General features: G+C 40.4%; 1 protein-coding gene across 3 annotated transcripts in view; it reads right to left on the reverse strand.

The window, feature by feature from the left end:
- Positions 1 to 22,811, reverse strand: part of LOC139765085 (ubiquitin carboxyl-terminal hydrolase 24-like) — a 255,707-nt gene that overhangs the window by 92,996 nt on the left and 139,900 nt on the right. For all 3 annotated transcript variants that reach the window (XM_071692247.1, XM_071692245.1, XM_071692246.1), the window contains 4 exons: positions 20,685 to 20,842; positions 18,981 to 19,081; positions 15,796 to 16,037; positions 6,042 to 6,301 (listed from right to left, as the gene is read on the reverse strand). In XM_071692247.1, the coding sequence (XP_071548348.1) occupies positions 6,042 to 6,301; positions 15,796 to 16,037; positions 18,981 to 19,081; positions 20,685 to 20,842 (761 nt within the window). The remainder of the gene's footprint in view (positions 1 to 6,041; positions 6,302 to 15,795; positions 16,038 to 18,980; positions 19,082 to 20,684; positions 20,843 to 22,811) is intronic.

Genomic DNA, 22,811 nt, shown 5'->3' on the forward strand with positions numbered 1-22,811 from the left:
CTCTCCACCTACATGCCCTGACAACGCATCAAATTTTCACAAAACACTGTGGCAAATTTGCAATCCAAGCTCTTACAATTATCTTCAACTACTCCTGGCTACACAAGAAAATCCCAAACATTTGAAAACTTGCCAACATAATTATTTATTTATTATTATATTATCTTTTTTTTTATTATAATTTGTCGCTGTCTCCCGCGTTTGCGAGGTAGCGCAAGGAAACAGACGAAAGAAATGGCCCAACCCCCCCCCATACACATGCATATACATACGTCCACGCACGCAAATATACATACCTACACAGCTTTCCATGGTTTACCCCAGACGCTTCACATGCCTTGATTCAATCCACTGACAGCACGTCAACCCCGGTATACCACATCGCTCCAATTCGCTCTATTCCTTGCCCTCCTTTCACCCTCCTGCATGTTCAGGCCCCGATCACACAAAATCTTTTTCACTCCATCTTTCCACCTCCAATTTGGTCTCCCTCTTCTCCTCGTTCCCTCCACCTCCGACACATATATCCTCTTGGTCAATCTTTCCTCACTCATTCTCTCCATGTGCCCAAACCACTTCAAAACACCCTCTTCTGCTCTCTCAACCACGCTCTTTTTATTTCCACACATCTCTCTTACCCTTACGCTACTCACTCGATCAAACCACCTCACACCACACATTGTCCTCAAACATCTCATTTCCAGCACATCCATCCTCCTGCGCACAACTCTATCCATAGCCCACGCCTCGCAACCATACAACATTGTTGGAACCACTATTCCTTCAAACATACCCATTTTTGCTTTCCGAGATAATGTTCTCGACTTCCACACATTCTTCAAGGCCCCCAGAATTTTCGCCCCCTCCCCCACCCTATGATCCACTTCCGCTTCCATGGTTCCATCCGCTGCCAGATCCACTCCCAGATATCTAAAACACTTCACTTCCTCCAGTTTTTCTCCATTCAAACTCACCTCCCAATTGACTTGACCCTCAACCCTACTGTACCTAATAACCTTGCTCTTATTCACATTTACTCTTAACTTTCTTCTTCCACACACTTTACCAAACTCAGTCACCAGCTTCTGCAGTTTCTCACATGAATCAGCCACCAGCGCTGTATCATCAGCGAACAACAACTGACTCACTTCCCAAGCTCTCTCATCCCCAACAGACTTCATACTTGCCCCTCTTTCCAAAACTCTTGCATTTACCTCCCTAACAACCCCATCCATAAACAAATTAAACAACCATGGAGACATCACACACCCCTGCCGCAAACCTACATTCACCGAGAACCAATCACTCTCCTCTCTTCCTACACATACACATGCCTTACATCCTCGATAAAAACTTTTCACTGCTTCTAACAACTTTCCTCCCACACCATATATTCTTAATACCTTCCACAGAGCATCTCTATCAACTCTATCATATGCCTTCTCCAGATCCATAAATGCTACATACAAATCCATTTGCTTTTCTAAGTATTTCTCACATACATTCTTCAAAGCAAACACCTGATCCACACATCCTCTACCACTTCTGAAACCACACTGCTCTTCCCCAACCTGATGCTCTGTACATGCCTTCACCCTCTCAATCAATACCCTCCCATATAATTTACCAGGAATACTCAACAAACTTATACCTCTGTAATTTGAGCACTCACTCTTATCCCCTTTGCCTTTGTACAATGGCACTATGCACGCATTCCGCCAATCCTCAGGCACCTCACCATGAGTCATACATACATTAAATAACCTTACCAACCAGTCAACAATACAGTCACCCCCTTTTTTAATAAATTCCACTGCAATACCATCCAAACCTGCTGCCTTGCCAGCTTTCATCTTCCGCAAAGCTTTCACTACCTCTTCTCTGTTTACCAAATCATTTTCCCTAACCCTCTCACTTTGCACACCACCTCGACCAAAACACCCTATATCTGCCACTCTATCATCAAACACATTCAACAAACCTTCAAAATACTCACTCCATCTCCTTCTCACATCACCACTACTTGTTTTCACCTCCCCATTTGCGCCCTTCACTGAAGTTCCCATTTGCTCCCTTGTCTTACGCACTTTATTTACCTCCTTCCAGAACATCTTTTTATTCTCCCTAAAATTTAATGATACTCTCTCACCCCAACTCTCATTTGCCCTTTTTTTCACCTCTTGCACCTTTCTCTTGACCTCTGGTCTCTTTCTTTTATACATCTCCCACTCAATTGCATTTTTTCCCTGCAAAAATCGTCCAAATGCCTCTCTCTTCTCTTTCACTAATACTCTTACTTCTTCATCCCACCACTCACTACCCTTTCTAATCAACCCACCTCCCACTCTTCTCATGCCACAAGCATCTTTTGCGCAATCCATCACTGATTCCCTAAATACATCCCATTCCTCCCCCACTCCCCTTACTTCCATTGTTCTCACCTTTTTCCATTCTGTACTCAGTCTCTCCTGGTACTTCCTCACACAGGTCTCCTTCCCAAGCTCACTTACTCTCACCACCCTCTTCACCCCAACATTCACTCTTCTTTTCTGAAAACCCATACAAATCTTCACCTTAGCCTCCACAAGATAATGATCAGACATCCCTCCAGTTGCACCTCTCAGCACATTAACATCCAAAAGTCTCTCTTTCGCACGCCTGTCAATTAACACGTAATCCAATAACGCTCTCTGGCCATCTCTCCTACTTACATAAGTATACTTATGTATATCTCGCTTTTTAAACCAGGTATTCCCAATCATCAGTCCTTTTTCAGCACATAAATCTACAAGCTCTTCACCATTTCCATTTACAACACTGAACACCCCATGTATACCAATTATTCCCTCAACTGCCACATTACTCACCTTTGCATTCAAATCACCCATCACTATAACCTGGTCTCGTGCATCAAAACCACTAACACACTCATTCAGCTGCTCCCAAAACACTTGCCTCTCATGATCTTTTTTCTCATGCCCAAGTGCATACGCACCAATAATCACCCACCTCTCTCCATCAACCTTCAGTTTTACCCATATCAATCGAGAATTTACTTTCTTACATTCTATCACATACTCCCACAACTCCTGTTTCAGGAGTATTGCTACTCCTTCCCTTGCTCTTGTCCTCTCACTAACCCCTGACTTTACTCCCCAGACATTCCCAAACCACTCTTCCCCTTTACCCTTGAGCTTCGTTTCACTCAGAGCCAAAACATCCAGGTTCCTTTCCTCAAACATACTACCTATCTCTCCTTTTTTCACATCTTGGTTACATCCACACACATTTAGGCACCCCACTCTGAGCCTTCGAGGAGGATGAGCACTCCCCGCGTGACTCCTTCTTCTGTTTCCCATTTTAGAAAGTTAATACAAGGAGGGGAGGATTTCTGGCCCCCCGCTCCCGTCCCCTCTAGTCGCTTTCTACGACACGCGAGGAATACGTGGGAAGTATTCTTTCACCCCTATCCCCAGGGATAATATACATATATATATACATATACACATACACACACATACACATACATACGCACATATACACACACACACAAATACATATATATACATATGAAAAATGTAAGAAACAATTTTGAAAACTGAAACTTCTAGCTTGAAATGAATGAAAAAATGAATGTCACATAATGGTTCAACCTCTGGCTATGGAAAAAGGAAATGCCAACATAATACCAAAACTAAAATCCCCTAAACCACCTAACTAACTCCTCCTACTGACCTTTATCACCTCTTTCCTCAGTGTCCAGATTCTTAGAAAAAATAATCTACAACAGTATCAAACAAAGCATCCCACTATCATCCACACAGCATGACTTCTATCCCAACACTCTACCACCACACCAAACACTGTGCTCACACAGCACACCTTAGATGGATTCAACCAACCACAACACCCCACCTGCACAGTAATAGTGACAATAAACATCAACAAAGCATTGTAAACTGCCCTGTGACACATCCTCACATATAAAAATCTTGATACCACCCTCCATAATAATCATAAAAAGTGATCAGCGAACTTCACAGCCAGCTGCCATGCCAGTGTTAATTACAATGGCTTCACCTTTCAAACACAAACTTTACAATGGAGTTCCAAAAAGGAACAGTTCTTGCTCCAACTCTCTTCAATCTCTTCCTACATGACCTCCCACTTCCTCAAGTAAACCTTAACATAAAAGTCCTTTTGTGTGTAGATGACCTCACAATCACATCACAATACCCTGACACCACAGTACCAACTAATATGCAGCACCACACTACACAAGTGAAACAATGGTTCATCCAGAACGACAGTAATATAGCTTGTTTGCATACAAATGGGATTCATCCAGAGAAATTTTTGAATTCAGACATCAGTATTGCCTTTTGGATTAAACATTTTACCATTCACTTATTTTCTCACATTCACACTTCTTTCCTGTAACTCCTCAGGCACATTTGTTCACTTCCCTCATGTCAGCCCCTAACTATCTGTAGTTGGACATCCTTAAAGTGCACAATATTTAAAAAATTTGCTTTGCTGAGTTTGGCAGCACTCTGAGCATTCAATTTGAATACTAATGTGTTCCCATTCCAAATGTTAGTATGTTATGACATCTCATGATGTTTTAGGAAAGTGCCCACTCACTCTTAACCCAGAAAAAAAATCAAGTGAGGAAAATCTAGTTTGTTTTAGAATAATGAAACATTACAGAAGCATTACCATTCACAGTTTTTATACTTTCTGGTCATGATAAAAATCACTTGTACATTCACACGTCACTGTCATTCACACGTCAGAAACAAAGCTCTAACTTTGTAAATATGTAAGTACTGCGCACACATAGTGTGCTTAGTGTACAGTGTGAAATCATATTTTGGAAGAAGTATGTACTGTGCTTTCTGCAGTGATGGTGTCTTACTTACCCATTCCCTCTTACCCTAAATAAAGCCTCAAAAAAAGTGATGAAGATAGCGGGGGGAGGAGGTTCTCATTTCATGTGTGGCAGGGTGGCGATGGGAATGAATAAAGGCAGCAAGTATGAATTATGTACATGTGTATATATGTATATATCTGTGTATGTATATATATGTATACGTTGAAATGTATAGGTATGTATATGTGCGTGTGTGGACGTGTATGTATATACATGTGTTGTGGGTGGGTCTGACGTGGGAGACAGTGACAAAGTATAATAAATAAATGAAATAAGAGAATTATGATATTTGTAAATTTCTTTTTTTCTTCTTTCATGCTTGTTTATCATTTTCCCACATCAGTGACTTAGCACCAGGAAAGGACAAAGAAGAGGTCTCATTCACTCACATCCATTCTCTAGCTGTCATGTGTAATGCATCAACACTACAGCCCCCTATACAAAACCAGGCCACATAGATCTTTCTGTTGTTTATTCCAGATGCTTCATGTAAATACTCATGTAAATAAACAGTTCTGCCTATGTAAATAATATATACATGAATCATGCTTAGTGTATATAATGTAAAATCATGCCTGGAGCAAAACCATTTAATGTTTACTTTGCTTCCATTCAAAATGCAAAATCATGTCTGGAAAAACCATAATCATCAGACGATTGCAGAGATATGTAACCCCCATGCCATCCACCCACATCCAACCCCAAACATTCAACAATCTACCATACTTTTTTGGTATTTTCTTTGCTTATGGATATCATTAAATCATTCTGTAAGAAAACAAAATTCTTTTTACACATCTGATTGTATCATCTCTGATGAAATACATCGGAAGGGGGTGAAAAGTACTTTCCATACTCCGTTCTCAGTAACAGTACTTAGATACATATGTCTTTATTCTGCATAGCAATCTTTACCACATTCAAAACAAAGAAAAATGCAACTTTATTCCTAAATACTTCAGTTACTAATATCATCAATTCCTTTCATGATGAAAAGAAAACACTAATGCTCAAAATATTTGATGATAAGTGTTAAGAAAAGACAAAGAATGTTCAGAGAAGTCTCATGAAGATGTTATTCACTGAATGCTAAGTATACACCTCTCACCTCAAATTCCTTTAGCAAATCTGGGTTAAGTGTATGATGTAAAGACACAAGATGTCCAGAAAGACTTGTCATATTCTTTTCTGATTGCGTTCCTAGATGAACCAGGAGTTGATAAGCTGCTAAACGAGACTCTTTCCCTGTGCATTTTGCCCAGTAATTTTTGCTGGCACTTAAGGAATCCTGTCCTGATTCTCCCTCTAATACCAGCTTGGATGCTGGAAACAGGTACTCCGAAATAAGCAGAGGAATGAGGGTAGCACCTGTAAAACATAAAACAACTAAGCATAACAATTATCATATAACTCGACTTAAGAGTACTCACTATAGCTGGAGAAGAAATTCAGTGCATAAAGTAGTGACAATAGTAATAGTAGCAGTTGTAGTAGAAGCAGGCTGGAACGTCAGGTAGATACATAAGGTAGAAACTGCCGGTAGGAACAATAGGAAGGAGCCTCTGAAAATACAGTGCTAGAGTTGCCCTCAGCCACTACTTGTTAAGGGTGAGGCACTAAAGGCTAAGAAGTAGAATTGGAGTTCACAATTATGGAGACTTTGGCCATCCCCTTGGGAAAATTCCCAAAGGGAAAGGACATCAAAAATACTGATAGGGATATAGATAGACAGAAAGATAGACAGATAGGTAGATTGATGGACAGATAGATTGTGCATAATTTTCTCATCAAACTCAAATTATTACTTATGCAAGATAATAATATGAACAGATATCCTCAAATGGCACATCTGATCTATATACTATGCAATAATCAGATTCTCAAATAATGCTGGTAGGCACAAAAGTTCCAGCAACACAGGACCCCACTCAGAAAAGAATGTGGGTCACTTAATCAACTGATTTACTAATTAAGATCTTACTAGTACCCATTGACAGTTAAGTTCATCTAATATTACCTATATCTACTGTACACGGAGGGAGTCTTACACTTGTGGGGCCCAATCTTTTGAACGTTCTCTATAGCCAAGCAATGTTTTACATCAATGTAAGCTGTCTGCATTAACCATATCCTCAGTCATCTTTTTCCAATCATCTACCACTCTCATACTATCAAAATACTTCAATTTTTGACAAATTTCTTAATTTTTACGTTCTCTGGCTGTCTTATCCTTACATTTTTTGAAGAACTGTTCACTGTCTACATTGCTAATCTGTTTTAAAAACTTAAAGATTATGATCAGGTCATACATCTTTCTTCTCTTTCCTAATGTTGGCAAACTTAAAGCTTCTATAGTCTTACCCTGTAACTCATTTCTCTTGATTCTGGTATCAACTTAGTTGCCCTCCTCTGGACCTTCTCCATTTCCTCTTTTGAATTTTTAGATGCATGGACTAAACCTGAGAAGCATAATCTAATTTTGGCCTTCGGCACGATATAAGCTGCTTGCTAAATATTTTCTTAATCATATACTCGAAAGTATTCTACTATTCGCCAACATATACAGTGTCCAAAGGCAACACACAGGTATGGTTTATCGTGGGTACAAAACAAACACATGACAATCTCAGGGAGAAATCATCATACATCTGGTCACTAGGACAGGTGTTCCTAATGGTGTGAGCACTAGCAAACTGCCTCAATGTGCCTCAGGTTATCTTGAGGAAATGATGTTCTTTCTGTACTCTTCCTGGCTGCCACTTCATTTTGGGAAATTTGCTTTGGGGTGCTGTGTTTCTTCCATCTGTATTTCAAGAGGTTGGCTCTTATCTTTTCAAGGAGGAGAAAGCCGTAATTATCACCTAAAAGCAAGAAAATGCAGGTACACATGATATTTGTAGGTGCACTGGGCATACATAATGCACCATCTGGCGGCTGCTTCCTGTAAAATCTCATCAGTACTTCGCCTCATTCAGGATATCAAAACCCTAATAAGCCAAAACATGGACCTAGAATACTTCAGGAGCGTTGACAATTCCTCAGATGTCCACAGATGGTAATCAAGGCCAAAGGAATGATAAAAAAAAATAAAAAGCATGTGTAACATCACCTTTGAAAATACATGGAGAGCAGACTTTTTTTTTTTTGCAGACACTGTAGTCTGTCTCCTTAACTATTCTCCTAATGTGGGACACTGGTGAGAGACTAGGGACACTTATTTCCCAAGTCCTTCTCACAAACAAAATCTTAAAAGGTTATTTCCTTTTACTTTTCCTTTTCTTTCATACTTGATTGCCGTTTCCACATTAGCAAGGTAGTGCCAGAAACAGATGAAGGAAGGCCACATCCATTCATATCCATTCCCTAGCTGTCATGTGTAATGCATCAAAACCACAGCTCCCTCTCCACAACCAGGCCCTACAGACATTCCCATGGTTTTCCCTGGAAGCTGCACATACCCTGGTTCAGTCCACTGACAGCATATCGACCCCAGTCTACTACATCATTCCAATTCACTCTATCCCTGATACCTTTCACCCTCCTGCATGTTTAGGCCCTGATCACTCAAAATCTTTTTCACTCCATCCTTCCATCTCCAATATGGTCTCCCCATTTTCCTTGTTCGCTTCACTTCTGAAATAAATAACCTTTTTGTCAAACACCTGATGCACATATCCTCCACCTCTTCTGAAACCACACTGCTCCTCTCCAATCTAATGTTTCATATATGTGCTTACCCTCTCAATCATCATGCTTGCAACCAACACACCAAGCATACTCAATAAACTCATACCTCTGTAGTCTGAGTACTTACCCCTATCCCCCTTCCTCCCACAAAATGGTACTACACATGCATTCTGCCAATCCTTATAGGCACCTCACCATAGTCTACACATAAAATGAAAATCCTTAGCATCCAATCAACAACACAGTCACCCCCTCCCCCTCCTATTAAATTCAACCACAAAACCATCCACTCTAGCCACCTTGCCACATTTCACCCCCACATAAGGCTCTCACCACATTCACTCTCTTCTCCAAACCATCCACCACAACCTAAACTCACCACATCTGCCACCCTAACATCCAACACACTCAACAGTCCCTCAGAACATACACTCAATCCCCTCTTCATTACATCATCACCTGCCACCAACCCGCTTTTGTTCTACCTGTTCTCTTGTTTTTTACACATTATTAACCTCATTCCAAAACATCTTATTCTCCCTATTTTTTTTTCCTTACATTGGTGGCTCTAGTTATAAAGTCCACATCAAAGCTGGGCCTAAATCAAATCACTGAGATGATTATGAAAGGAAAATAGAGAAGACCAGGGAAAACCAGTCTTATAAAATGAGCCAGTTCATAGTTATTGGGAAAGACATGAGAAGGTATAGTTCCAAAGCTTCAAGGTGCAGAAAAAGAAAGTTACTAAATGGCCTTCCTCTGAGTTGCCAACAGTCACATGGTAGCTACATGATGCAGTAGCTTGCTTAGTATCACATGGCCTTACAAGTGGTTGAGGCACACAAGCAACAAACTCTCAGGAGCAAATGCTGATACTGATATTCACTCATACCAACTCTCATTTGCCCTCTTTTCCAACCCCTGTACCTTTCTCTTCATCTCTTGATGCTTCCTCTTATAAATTTCCCAATCATTTGCACTCCTTCTCTGTAAGTACCACCTAAATGCCTCTCTTTTCTCTTTCACTAGCAACTTTACTTCTTCATCCCACCACTCACAACAATTTCTAATCTACACACCTCCCACCTTTTGCATGTAACATGTATCTCTTGCACGTGTCATCAATGCATCTCTAAACACAGCCAATGAGAGGACGGTGCAGGGGTACATTGTACCTAAGCCCAGGGATTTCAGAAAATGTTTGCAAATATTGAAGACTAGCATTCACTTTTGTGAGCCTACATAGTTAAAATATTCCTAAAGTACATAGCACATATGAAGTAGATACTACTCAAGGCATAAAACCAAAGTGGATAAAAACAGGATGACTAATGGAGAAGGAAAGGGGACCTGAAAGAAACTTTGTACCCCTTGATAAAATTCCTCGTACAGGCCCTGTCTCTTAATAACTGCCATTCCTCACCTACTCCCCTCACTTCATTTGCTCTCACCTTTTGCCATTCTACACTCAATTTCTCCAGGTGTTTCTTCATGCAAGTTGCCTTTCTAAGCTCACTTACTCTCACCACTCTCTTCTCCTTGACATGGTCTCCTCTTTTATGAAAACCTCAACAAATCTTCAACCTCACCTCCACAAGATAGTGATCAGACATCCTACCAGCTGCCCATGTGCAAAACATGGGATCAAATGGGGACATCAGTGAAGATAGTAAAAGTAGAAGTGATAACAGGTAGTGATGGAGTAGGGAGGAGATGGAGCAAGTATTTTGAAGCATTGTTAAAAGTATTTGATGATAGAATGGCAGATGTAGGGTGTTTTGGTCAGGGTGGTATGCAAAGTGAGGGAGCCAGGGAGAGTGGTTTGATGAAGGGAGAAAAGGGGGTGAAAGCCTTGCAGAAGATGAAATACAGCAAGACAGTGGGAATCAACGGTCTTACAGTTGAATCTATTAAGAAATGTGGCGACTGTGTTGCTGATTAGTTGGTAGGGATATTCAATGTAAGTATGGATAAGGGTGAGGTGCTTAAGGACCAACAGAATGCATGTCCAGTAACATCATATTAAGAAAAAGGGGATAAAAGTGAGTGTTTGAACTACAGAGGCATAAGTTTGTTGAGTATACTTGGTAAATCAAATGGAATGGTATTGATTAAGAGGGTGAAGGCATGTACAGAGCATCAGATTGGAGAGGAGCAATGTGGTTTCACAAGTGGTTGAGGATGTGTGGATCAGGTGTTTGCTTTGAAGAATGTGAGAAATAGAAAAACAAATGGATTTGTATGTAGCATTTATGGATATGGAGAAGGGATATGATAGGGTTGATTTTGTGGAAGGTCTTAAAAATATATGGTGCAAGAGTTTAGCTGCTAAAAGTAGAGAAGTTTTTATCAAAGGTGTAAGGCATGTGTACTAGTAGGAAGAGAGGTGAGTGGCTGATTCCCTGTGAAGGTTGGTCAGCGGCAGGGGTGTGTAATGTTCCCATGGTTGTTTAATTTGTTTATGGATGGGGTAGTGAGGGAGGGAAATGCAAAAGTTTTGGAGAGAGGGTGAGTAAGCAGTCTGTTGAGGATGAGAGGGCCTGGAAAGTGAGACAACTGTTGTCTGCCGATGATACAGCACTGGTAGTTGATTCAAGTGAGAGACTGCAGAAGTTGGTGACTGAGTTTGGAAAAGTGTGTGAAAAGAGAAAGTTAAAAGTAAATGTAAATAAGAGCAAGGTTATTAGGTTCAGTAGGGTTAAGGGGCAAGTTAGTTGATATGTGAGTGAGAATGGAGAATAATTGGAGGAAGTGAAGTGTTTTAGATATCTTGGAGTGGACTTAGCAGCAAATGGAACCGTGGAAGTGGAAGTGAGTCATAGGGTGGGGGAGGGGGTAAATGTTTTGGAAGCGATGAAGAATGTGTGGAAGGCGAGAACATTATCTCAGAGCAAAAATGGGTACATATGAAGGAATAGTAGTTCCAATAATATTATATCATTGCAAGGCATGGGCTATAGATAGGGCTGTATGGAGGAGGAAGGATGTGTTGGAAATTAAATGTTTGAGGACAAAATGTGGTGTGAGGTAGCTTGATCAAGTAAGTAATGAAGGGGTAAGAGAGGATATGTGTGGTAATAAAAATTGTGGTTGAGAGAGCAGAAGATGGTGTATTGAAATGGTTTGGACATATGGAGACTGAGAGGGAGGAAAGGTTGACAAAGAAGATATATGTGTCAAAGGTGGAGGGGACAAGGAGAAGCAGGAGACCAAATTGGAGGTGGAAGGATGGAATGAAATAGATTTTGAGCAATTGGGGCCTGAACATACAGGAGGGTGAGAGGTATGTGCAAGGAATAGAGTGAATTGGAACAATGTGGTATACCAGGGTCGACATGCTGTCAGTGGACTGAACCAGAGCATGTGAAACATCTGGGGTAAACCATGGAAAGATTTGTGGGGCCTGGATGTGTGGATAGGGAGTTGTGGTGTCGGTGCATTACACATGAAAGCTAGAGACTGAGTGTGAACGAATGTGGACTTTTTGATAATATGATGATCACACTAGTTGAAGATAATGATGAAGGTGATATCGCACTTCTGAAGGAGTTCAGATAATTCTCTTTATTGGTACTTTACAATACATAATACACAACATGTTTTGCAGAAACAATCCGTCTCATCAGGTGTAAACACTTCATAAAGTTTCAAATCCCAACACCAGCACAAAGGCTTGTACATCGTATTACCACCATGCCAGAGTAAACACTGACCTGCCTGTTAAAGGGAAAGTGGGGGGTGCCTTGTGGTTAAGGGGGGTTGTGTGGGGGTGTTTGGCCTGGGTAGCGAGATGCGTGTTCAACTACTCTTCTTATGTTATCTTGTCTTGATAATTCTTTCATAATGATTTGGTTGATAATAGGATGTGCTTTAAAGTTACCTGGGGACAGATTAAAGTTATTAATATTAGCAATTAAGACATATCCAATGACATTATGGGTAGCATATTCCGAAGAGGGATACAATGTGACTGGGTTGTAAAGGTCTAAAGGGTGATTGTTTTCTTGCCAATGTTTAGTAATAGCATTACTATGGTCACCTCTGCATAGTGAATGACTGAGCCAATAGCATCTCTTAGTTTCTGTTTTACCTGTCCGGCCAATATATACATCTTTAAATGCCTTACATCTAACAGAGTAAACAATTCCAATTTTCTGATAATTTGGCCTACTTTTAATTAAGGTCTTACTGATAGTGTTGTCATATTGGAAGGCAATATCAAAAAGGATTGTTCTTAATTCCTTTTTTTACTTTAGCTAAATCAAGAGAATTGGGCAACACCAAACATTTAGATTTATCATCCTTTTTCACATTTTTTTACTAAGTGTATAAAATGTCTTCCTGGCTTTCCAGTAAGCCTTGTTCATAAACCACTTGGGATACCTAAACTACCTAAAGGTACATCTTATATGGTTACATTCATCTTCCAAACATGAGGGATCATATATACGTAATGCTCTTAAAAACATACATGTACCTACCGACATTTTTACAGAATGATCATGTAACGAAAAAAAATTAATATAGCTCTCATCGTTGGTAGGCTTGCTGTAGATTTTGAAGGATAATTCACCAGATTCCCTATTTATCATCACATCAAAACATGGCAATTTGCTTTCTTTTTCCCCACTTAATTTTGAATTCAATAATGGGGTGACTATTGTTTAATTCATTAAAGAAAACATCACAATCTTTGGAAGATGACTAAAAGGATTATACATCAGCAACAAATCTAATCCAGAACTTTGGATGGTTACTGATAGAAGTTAGAATCTCAGGCTCAAAGTATTCCATGCATAAATTACTGAAAATGGAACTAAAGGGATTTCCCAAGGATAGACCAAATTTCTGTTTATAAATATCATCTCCAGCATCTTGAAGAACACTATTGGAAATATAAAGTTCTATTAAGTCAGTGTTTATGGGTAGGGGTAAGCTGAGACTGTGATCAGGTAATTTACCCCTAAAGTAAGTGATGGATTCTTCAATGTGGACTTTGGTGAACAGGAAATTCACATCAAAACTAAAGAGTGCATGTTCAGACAAATTAATGTTCCTAACCATGTTTAAAAAATCTAATCTATTTGTATCATGCGATGGAGAGATTTTTCGCTGAACATGGCTAAGGTATTTGGCTAATCATTTGGACAACTTATAACCAGAGGAGTTAAAAGAGGAGATAATTGGTCTAAGGGAACATCCATCTTTGTGAGATTCAGGGAGAGAGTGAACTGGAATGATGTGGTGTTCTGGGGTCGACTTGCTGTCAATGGACTAAATCAGGGCATGTCAATGTCTAAGGTGAACCATGGAAAGGTCTATGGGGCCTGGATATGCATCCTTTCCTCACTCATTCTCTCCCTATGTCCATACATATATCATTGTATCATTTCTTATTATTATACTTTGACACTATCTCCTGCATTAGCGAGATAGTGCAAGGAAACAGACAAAAGAATGGCCCAAACCACCCACATACACATGTATATACATAAACGCCCACTCGTGCACATATACATACCTATTCATTTCAACGTATACATACATATACATACACAGACATATACACACATACACATGTACATATTCATACATGCTGCCTTCATCCAATCCTGCCGCCACCTTGCCACACATGAAACGGCACCCCCCTCCCCCCGCGTATGTGTGAGGTAGCGCTAGGAAAAGACAACAAAGGCTACTTTCGTTCACACTCAGTCTCTAGCTGTCATGGAAAATGCACCAAAACCACAGCTCCCTTTCCACATCCAGGCCCCACAAAACTTTCTGTGGTTTACCCGGGATGCCTCACATGCCCTGGTTCAAACCATTGACAGCATGTTGACCCCAGTATACCACAATGTTCCAATTCGCTCTATTCCATGCACACCTTTGCATGCCTTTCACCCTTCTGTATGTTCAGGCCCTGATCGCTCAAAAACTTTTTCACTCCAAAACCACAGCCCCCTATCCACATTCAGGCCCTACAGACCTTTCCATGGTTTACCCCAGATGCTTCACATAGTCATACATATTCGCCATTTCATTAGCGGGGTAGTTTTATGAACAAGGGACTGAGCCTTAGAGGGAATATCCTCACTTGGCCCCTGTCTCTGTTTTTTCTTTAGGAAAAATCAAAATGGGAGGGGAGGATTTCCAGCTCTACACTCCCTTCCCTTTTAGTCACCTTCTATGGTACACAGGGAATACGTGGGAAATATTCTTTCTCTCTTGTCCCTGGGGATAATATATGCGAACTGAACCAGGGGATGTGAAATGTCTGGGGCCTGGGTGTGGATAGGGAGCTGTGGTTTCGGTGCATTACACGATAGCTAGAGACTGAGTGTGAATGAAAATGGCCTTTTTTGTCTGTCTTCCTGGCACTACCTTGCAGAAACAGGGGGTAGCGATGCTGTTTCCTGTGGGGTAGGGTAGCGCCAGGAATGGATGAAGGCAAGCAAGAATAAATATGCACATGTGTATATGTATATGTCTGTTTATGTGCATGTATATGTGTATATGTTTATATGGGCATGCATGGGCATTTATGTATATATATGTGTATATGACTTCAAAATGTCCTGGTGCTCCTTTAACAAGTGGTTGAGTTTAGAGTTGAGGGTCTTTATTACTAAGGGGAGTGGATATTAATCTTTCATATGAAGAAGATTTTGTGTGATCGGGGCCTGAACATACAGGAGGGTGAAAGGAGGGCAAGGAATAGAGTGAATTGGAGCAATGTGGTATACCGGGGTTGACGTGCTGTCAGTGGATTGAATCAGGGCATGTGAAGCGTCTGGGGTAAACCATGGAAAGCTGTGTAGGTATGTATATTTGCGTGTGTGGACGTATGTATATACATGTGTATGGGGGTGGGTTGGGCCATTTCTTTCGTCTGTTTCCTTGCGCTACCTCGCAAATGCGGGAGACAGCGACAAAAAAGAAAAAAAAAAAAAGTTTTACTATCATTTAAAAGATCCTAAGTGTATATGTGTAAAAGGAATCAGTCTGGACCTTCTGATCACTATCATTGGAAACTGTAAATGGGTTACTATCCTAAGCAACAAGAAATGCCACACCAGATCCTGAGTTTCTCATCACTGATAAAATAATAATAATAATGAAAAAGTCTCCCTACAGTAATTTTGCAAATATGGAACACATACTTGAGAACTCACCAGTTTCTTCCTTGTTAATCCCTTCACATGATAGTAAGGCTGTAATCAATGTCAAATGACCTGCCAAGAGAACATTATCAGCGTGGCGCAACATTGCAACACCCGACTCTGGTCTTTCTCGTGATGCTTCTCTGGTAGCAGTGAAGTTGGTAAGCCACCCTGTTTCATCTTCTAGCATTTGCAGAGCACTGATTCCAAGCATTTCTTGGTCACTAGAACTTAGTCCAAATAACAACTTTGACCTATGTGGAGAATAAATATACATGCCTGTAAAAGTATATATCTTCATATTAAAAGAGTATACATTCTTCGTTAATTAGCTTGATCATGATGGTACATCTGCCAGGAGCAAAATGGCTTTAAAACATTTATGGCATGTGTGAGAGATGCATGTGGCATGCAAAAGATGGGAGATGGGCAGATTCGAAAGGGTAGTGAGTGATAGGATGAAGAAGTAAAGTTGGCAGTGAAAGAGAAAAGCAAGGCATTTGGGCAAAACTTACAGAGAAGGAATGTAAGTGATTGGGGATGTGTAAGAGAAAGCGGCATGAGGTCTAGATGGAGGTGTTGGGATTAAAAAAAGGGTAAATGAAAGTTGGGGTGATCATCAGTAAATTTTAGGGAGAAGATGCTTTGGAAAGGGTTAATGACATGCAACAAACAAGAAAACAAATAGAAACATCAGTGAAGGGGCCCAAAGGGAAAGTGGTAACAGGTAGTGATGAAGTGAGTATTTTGTGCACTGGCAGTATTGTAACCAATGAGGTTAGGGGGTGCTGCTTCTGTGAGTAGGCACAAAATTGGGAAATGTTTTCAAGTTTTAGTACCTCAAGGGGATAATCTTAGTTTTCCAGAGTATCCAAGTCTCGCCCCACCTTCTCATGGTGACCTCGTTACTACACCATCCAAACCTGCTGCCTTGCCAGCTTTCATCTTCCACAAAGCTTTTACTACCTCTTCTCTGTTTACCAAATCATTTTTCCTAACCCTCTCACTTTGCACACCACCTCGACCAAAACACCCTATATCTGCCACTCTATCATCAAACACATTCAACAAACCTTCAAAATACTCACTCCATCTCCTTCTCACATCACCACTACTTGTTATCACCTCCCCATTTGCGCCCTTCACTGAAGTTCCCATTTGCTCCCTTGTCTTACGCACTTTATTTACCTCCTTCCAGAACATCTTTTTATTCTCCCTAAAATCTAATGATACTCTCTCACCCCAACTCTCATTTGCCCTCTTTTTCACCTCTTGCACCTTTCTCTTGACCTCCTGCCTCTTTCTTTTATACATCTCCCACTCATTTGCATTTTTTCCCTGCAAAAATTGTCCAAATACCTCTCTCTTCTCTTTCACTAATAATCTTACTTCTTCATCCCACCACTCATTACCCTTTCTAATCAACCCACCTCCCACGCTTCTCATGCCACAAGCATCTTTTGCGCAAGCCATCACTGCTTCCCTAAATACATCCCATTCCTCCCCCACTCCCCTTACCTCCTTTGTTCTCATCTTTTTCCATTCTGTACTCAGGCTCTCCTGGTACTTCCTCACACAAGTCTCCTTCCCAAGCTCACTTACTCTCACCACCCTCTTCACCCCAACATTCTCTCTTCTTTTCTGAAAACCCATACAAATCTTCACCTTCGCCTCCACAAGATAATGATCAGACATCCCTCCAGTTGCACCTCTCAGCACATTAACATCCAAAAGTCTCTCTTTCGCACGCCTGTCAATTAACACGTAATCCAATAATGCTCTCTGGCCATCTCTCATACTTACATACGTAAACTTATGTATATCTCGCTTTTTAAACCAGGTATTCCCAATCACCAGTCCTTTTTCAGCACATAAATCTACAAGCTCTTCACCATTTCCATTTACATCACTGAACACCCCATGTATACCAATTATTCCCTCAACTGCCACATTACTCACCTTTGCATTCAAATCACCCATCACTATAACCTGATTTTGTGCACCAAACCACTAACACACTCATTCAGCTGCTCCCAAAACACTTGCCTCTCATGATCTTTCTTCTCATGCACAGGTGCATATGCACCAATAATCACCCATCTCTCTCCATTAACTTTCAGTTTTTACCATATTAATCTAGAATTTACTTTATTACATTCTATCACATACTCCCATAACTCATGTTTCAGGAGTAGTGCTACTCCTTCCCTGAACCATTTCAGTACCTATTCAGCTCTCTTAACTATACTCTTCTTATTACCAAACCTCTCTTACCCTATCACTTCTTACTTGATCAACCCTCCTCTCACTACATGTTGCCCTTAAGCATTTAATTTCTAATACATTCACACTCTTCTGTACTTTCTTGTTTAAAGCTCGTACCTTGCATCCACTCAACTCGGTCATGACTACTGTACCATGAAACATGCCTATCTTTGCCCTCAATGGCAATGACCTCTCTTTCCACATACTTCTCAAGGTGCCTAGGCACTTAGTATCTTCACTCACCTTATGGATCACTTCAGCTTCCATTGTTCTATTTGCTGCCATGTCCATTTCCAAGTAGCTAAACCAGACCAATTCTTCCTGGTTCTCTCCATTCAAACTCACATTTCACTAACCTGTCTCTCCACTGCTAATTCCAATAACTTTGCTTTTCTTCACATTTAATCTCAACTTTCTCCAACACATACTCTCTTAAACTCTGACAATAGCTTCTACAATTTCTTACTCTAATCTGCCACCAGCACCATGTCATCAGCATACAGCAACTGACTCAACTCCCAGGGTCCTCAACCCTCAACTGACTGCTCCAATCTCCAAGGCCCCTGCATTCACATCCCTCACCACCCTATCCTTACAAACTTAAAAAAAACATGCCCTATAAAGCCTATCTCGGATGTAAAAAAAAAGAGAAAATGAGTGAAGAAATTAATCATAGTTCCACAGGTGTATGTAGACTTGAAGATCTTAAAGGCTGAAAAGCTATATAAAGAGAGCAAGACAAAAGAAGAAAATGAATTTCACAACATTACTGTCAGAGAAAAGAAGTTATCATTACAGTCACTCCTCACATGGCTGGTCTCCACAAAGACTCTATGGGAATCAGCAACCTGCTTTAAGCATCAGGTCCTAACCTTGGTTGCTGACACCCTCTCTTAGATCAAGTGTAATATCCATACCATGGCAAAACTCACCTGAGACTAAAGTACTGAGTACATTGTGATAAAAGTCTGAGTGTTGCACCACGAGCACTTGTAGAGGGCACCCATAAAGGTAGTGGGGCTTTTAAGAGCACCTGAAACAATAAAGAAGAACAAATCAAAGAAACATATATTAAACATATACTGACGATGAGGTACATTAAATTGTATATTGTCTTTTTTTTTTATACTTGATCGCTGTTTCCCACACTTGTGTGGTAGCGCAGGGAACATATGAAGAAATGCTGCATCCGCTAACATCCATTCTCCAGCTGTCATGTGCAATACACAGAAACCACAACTCCCAATACCCAACCAAACCCCACATGGCTTACCCCGGACACTTCACATGCCCTAGTTCAGTCTACTGACAACACGTTGGACCTAATTTACCACACTGTTCCAATTCATCTTACCCCGTGCACACCTTTCACCCTTGAGTATGTTCAGGCCATGATCACTCATAATCTTTTTCACTCCATCATTTCATCTCCAATTTGGTCTCTCCATTTTCTTTGCTCCCTCTATTTCTGACACACATACCCTCTCTGTCACCCTTTCTTCACTTATTCTCTCCATATATTCAAACTGTTTCAGGACACCATCTTCTCTCTCAATCACACTCTTTTTATTACCATGCCTCTCTCATACCCTTTCATTTCTTACTCTATCAAACTAGCATAATTACACCATACATTGTCCTCAAACATTTCATTTCAACACAACCACCCTCCTCCTCACAGCTTAAACTATAGCCCATGCCTTGGATACATGTAATGTTGTTGGGACTACTATATCTTCAAACATACCCATTTTTGCCTTCCTAGATAATGACCTATCTTTCAACACATTCTTAAATACTCCTAAACCTTCACCTCCTCAACCACTCTTAGACTCATTTCCACTTCCATGGTTCCAATCACTGCCATTTCTACTCCCAGGTATTTAAAATACTTCACTTTCTCTAATTTTTCTCCAATCAAACACACAACCCATTATTCCTCAACATTGCTAAACCTAATAACTTTGCTTTTATTCACATTAACTCTAAACTTCTTCCTTTCACAAACTCTTCCAAACTCAGTCACCAACTTCAGCAGTTTCTCACAGGCATCAGAGATATAGATAGATAGATTCATAAGGATGTTTGTGTGTTCTTTGGGAGAAAGAATGTCATTGCATTGGGTTGGAAGTGGTTCATGACTTGGGGCTGGGTTGATGCAGGAAGTGCAGTTCTTTTATGAGAGCCAAAGTTGTTGCTGTGGGTTTTGTGGTCCACTGTGTTGACGAAGGAGTGTCAATTTGTAGTTTACCTTTCAGTGATTAGGATGGTAATATTTATAGTTAGAGTCTGGGTTTGCTGTAGGATCCCTACTGATATGACACATGGCTTTCTCCAAGCTGGTTTCATTGTTTCATGGGATATGAAATTTGTGGGGAGAAGCTGAAGTTATAATTCTTTCTGCATATTTCTAGTATGTGCTTTTCCGCTGGCTTACTTGGTGATGTTAATCTAATATGAGATGGCACGATTAAGGGATATCGCCTACAGGGAAATTTTAGAGCTCGTAACATACCACCCTTCACCATGAACTACTTACCCATCTTCCTTTCCTACTCATACATATGACTTACACTCCTAATAAAAACACCTCACTGTATTAAGCAACTTTCCATATACCCCATATAAAAACATACCTGTGTGAAAAACTGTTTGGGATAAATCTCTGCAGGTGTAGCCATGTTGATGAGGTTGGTAAACTGTTGATATGCAACCTTTCGAACTTCTTGGCAACTGCAGCCAACAAGGACCTCTATAATAAAGTCTTTGACATTCACCATTCCATACCACCGATCTGGGACATAAAAACAATCAATATTGAAAGCCATTCTTGAATTCTAAATCACTGTATCATGTTAATGACATTCCCATGAGGATTCTGTTTGTACTGTATTGAATATCTCTCTACATCATAATTTTCCATTATTTTCACAGTAGGGTAATACATGCAAAATACTGCCCATATTTTTTTCTTTTCTCTTTGTTATATCATATGCTAATGTCACATATAGAAGTATTCAATAATGCTGGGATTTGCAAGAATGAATAAGTAAAAAAGATTGAGAAAACACAGGGCAACAGGTGTAGGGTGTTTGGGTCAAGTTGGTATGTAAAGTGAGAGTCATGGAAAGTGGTTTGGTGATGAGAGAAGAGGTGGTGAAAGCCTTATGTCAGATAAAATGTAGTAAGGTGGCTGGAGTGAATGGTATTTCAGTTGAATCTGTTCAGAAAGGGGGGGACTGTGTTGTTGATTGGTTTTTTAAGATTTTCGACATACTTATTGTCCATGGTGAGGTGCTTGAACATTGGCAAAATGCATGTATAGTGCCACTGTTTATAGGCAAGGGAGATAAATGTGGTGTTGAAACTACCGGGGTAAAAGTTTAAGTGTAACTGGGAAAATTTATGGGAATATATTGACTGAGAGGGTGAAGGCATGTACAGAGCATCAGACTGGGGAGGAGCAATGTGGCTTCAGAAGTAGTAAAGGATGTGTAGATCAGGTTTTTGCTTTAATGAATAAGTGTGAGAAATCCTCAGATAAACAGATAGGTTTGTATGTGGGAGTTATAAATATGGAGAAAGCATATGATAGGGAAGATAAAGATGCCTTTTTGAAAGGTCTTAAGAATATATAGTGGGGGAGGAAAGCTGCTAGAAGTGATATTTTATCAAGGGTGTAAGGCATGTGTATGAATATGAAGAATGAATGGTTCCCAGTGAAGGTTGGTCTGCGGCAGGGGTGTGTAATGTCAACAAGGCTGTTTGATTTGTTAATGGATGAGGTGGTAAAGAAGGTAAACATGAGAGTCTCAGGGAGAGGGGCAAGTATGTGGTCTATAGAGAAAGTGAGTCAGTTGTTGTTTGCTGATGATACTGCACAAGTGGCAGATTTGAGTGGAAAACTGCAGAAGTTGGTGACAGAGTTCGGAAGAGTGTGTGAAAAGAGGAAGCTGGGAGTAAATATGAATAAACGCAATGTTATTAGGTTTAGCAGGGTTGAGGGACTGATTAGTTAAGGTGTGAGTCTGAATAGGAAAAACTGGAAAAAGGTAAGTGTTTTAGATACCTGGAAGAGGACATGGAAAGAAAATGGAACCATGTACGTCGAAGTAAGTCACAGGGAGGCTGAGGGAACGAAGGTTCTGGGAGCACTGAAGAATGTTTGGAATAAGATATGGTTGTATGGAAGGGCAAAAATGAATATCTTTGATGGCATAATAATCCCGACAATATCATATGGACATGGCATGGGCTATAGATAAGGCTGTACAGAGGAGGGTGGATATGTTGAAGATGAAATGTATGAGGGCAATATTTGGTATGACGTGGTTTGATCATGTAAGCAGTGACAGGGTATGAGAGAGGTGAGGTAATAAAAAGAACATGGTTGAGAGAGCTGTATAGGGTGTGCTGAAATAGCTTTGACATATGGACAGAATGAGTGACGAGAGGTTGACAAATACATATGCCAGAAATGGTAGATACAAGGTGAACAGAGAAACAAAACTGAAGAAGGAATGACGGAGTGAAAAAGATTTTGAGCAACTGGGGTCTGAATATCTCCAATTTGGTCCCCCTGCTCTCCTTTTTCCCTCTACTTACATGCACTGAAAATCCTAACTAACCAATCAACAAGAGTCACCCCCTTTCTTAATGACTTCAACTGCAACATGATCCACTCCATGGTTCTCTTTGTTACCATATCCATTTCCAAGTACCTGAAGCACTCCACTTCATTTAGGCTCTCCCCATCCAGACAC

This window comes from Panulirus ornatus, chromosome 52 (assembly GCF_036320965.1).
Source record: "Panulirus ornatus isolate Po-2019 chromosome 52, ASM3632096v1, whole genome shotgun sequence".
In the NCBI taxonomy this organism is placed as follows: Eukaryota; Metazoa; Arthropoda; class Malacostraca; order Decapoda; family Palinuridae; genus Panulirus; species Panulirus ornatus.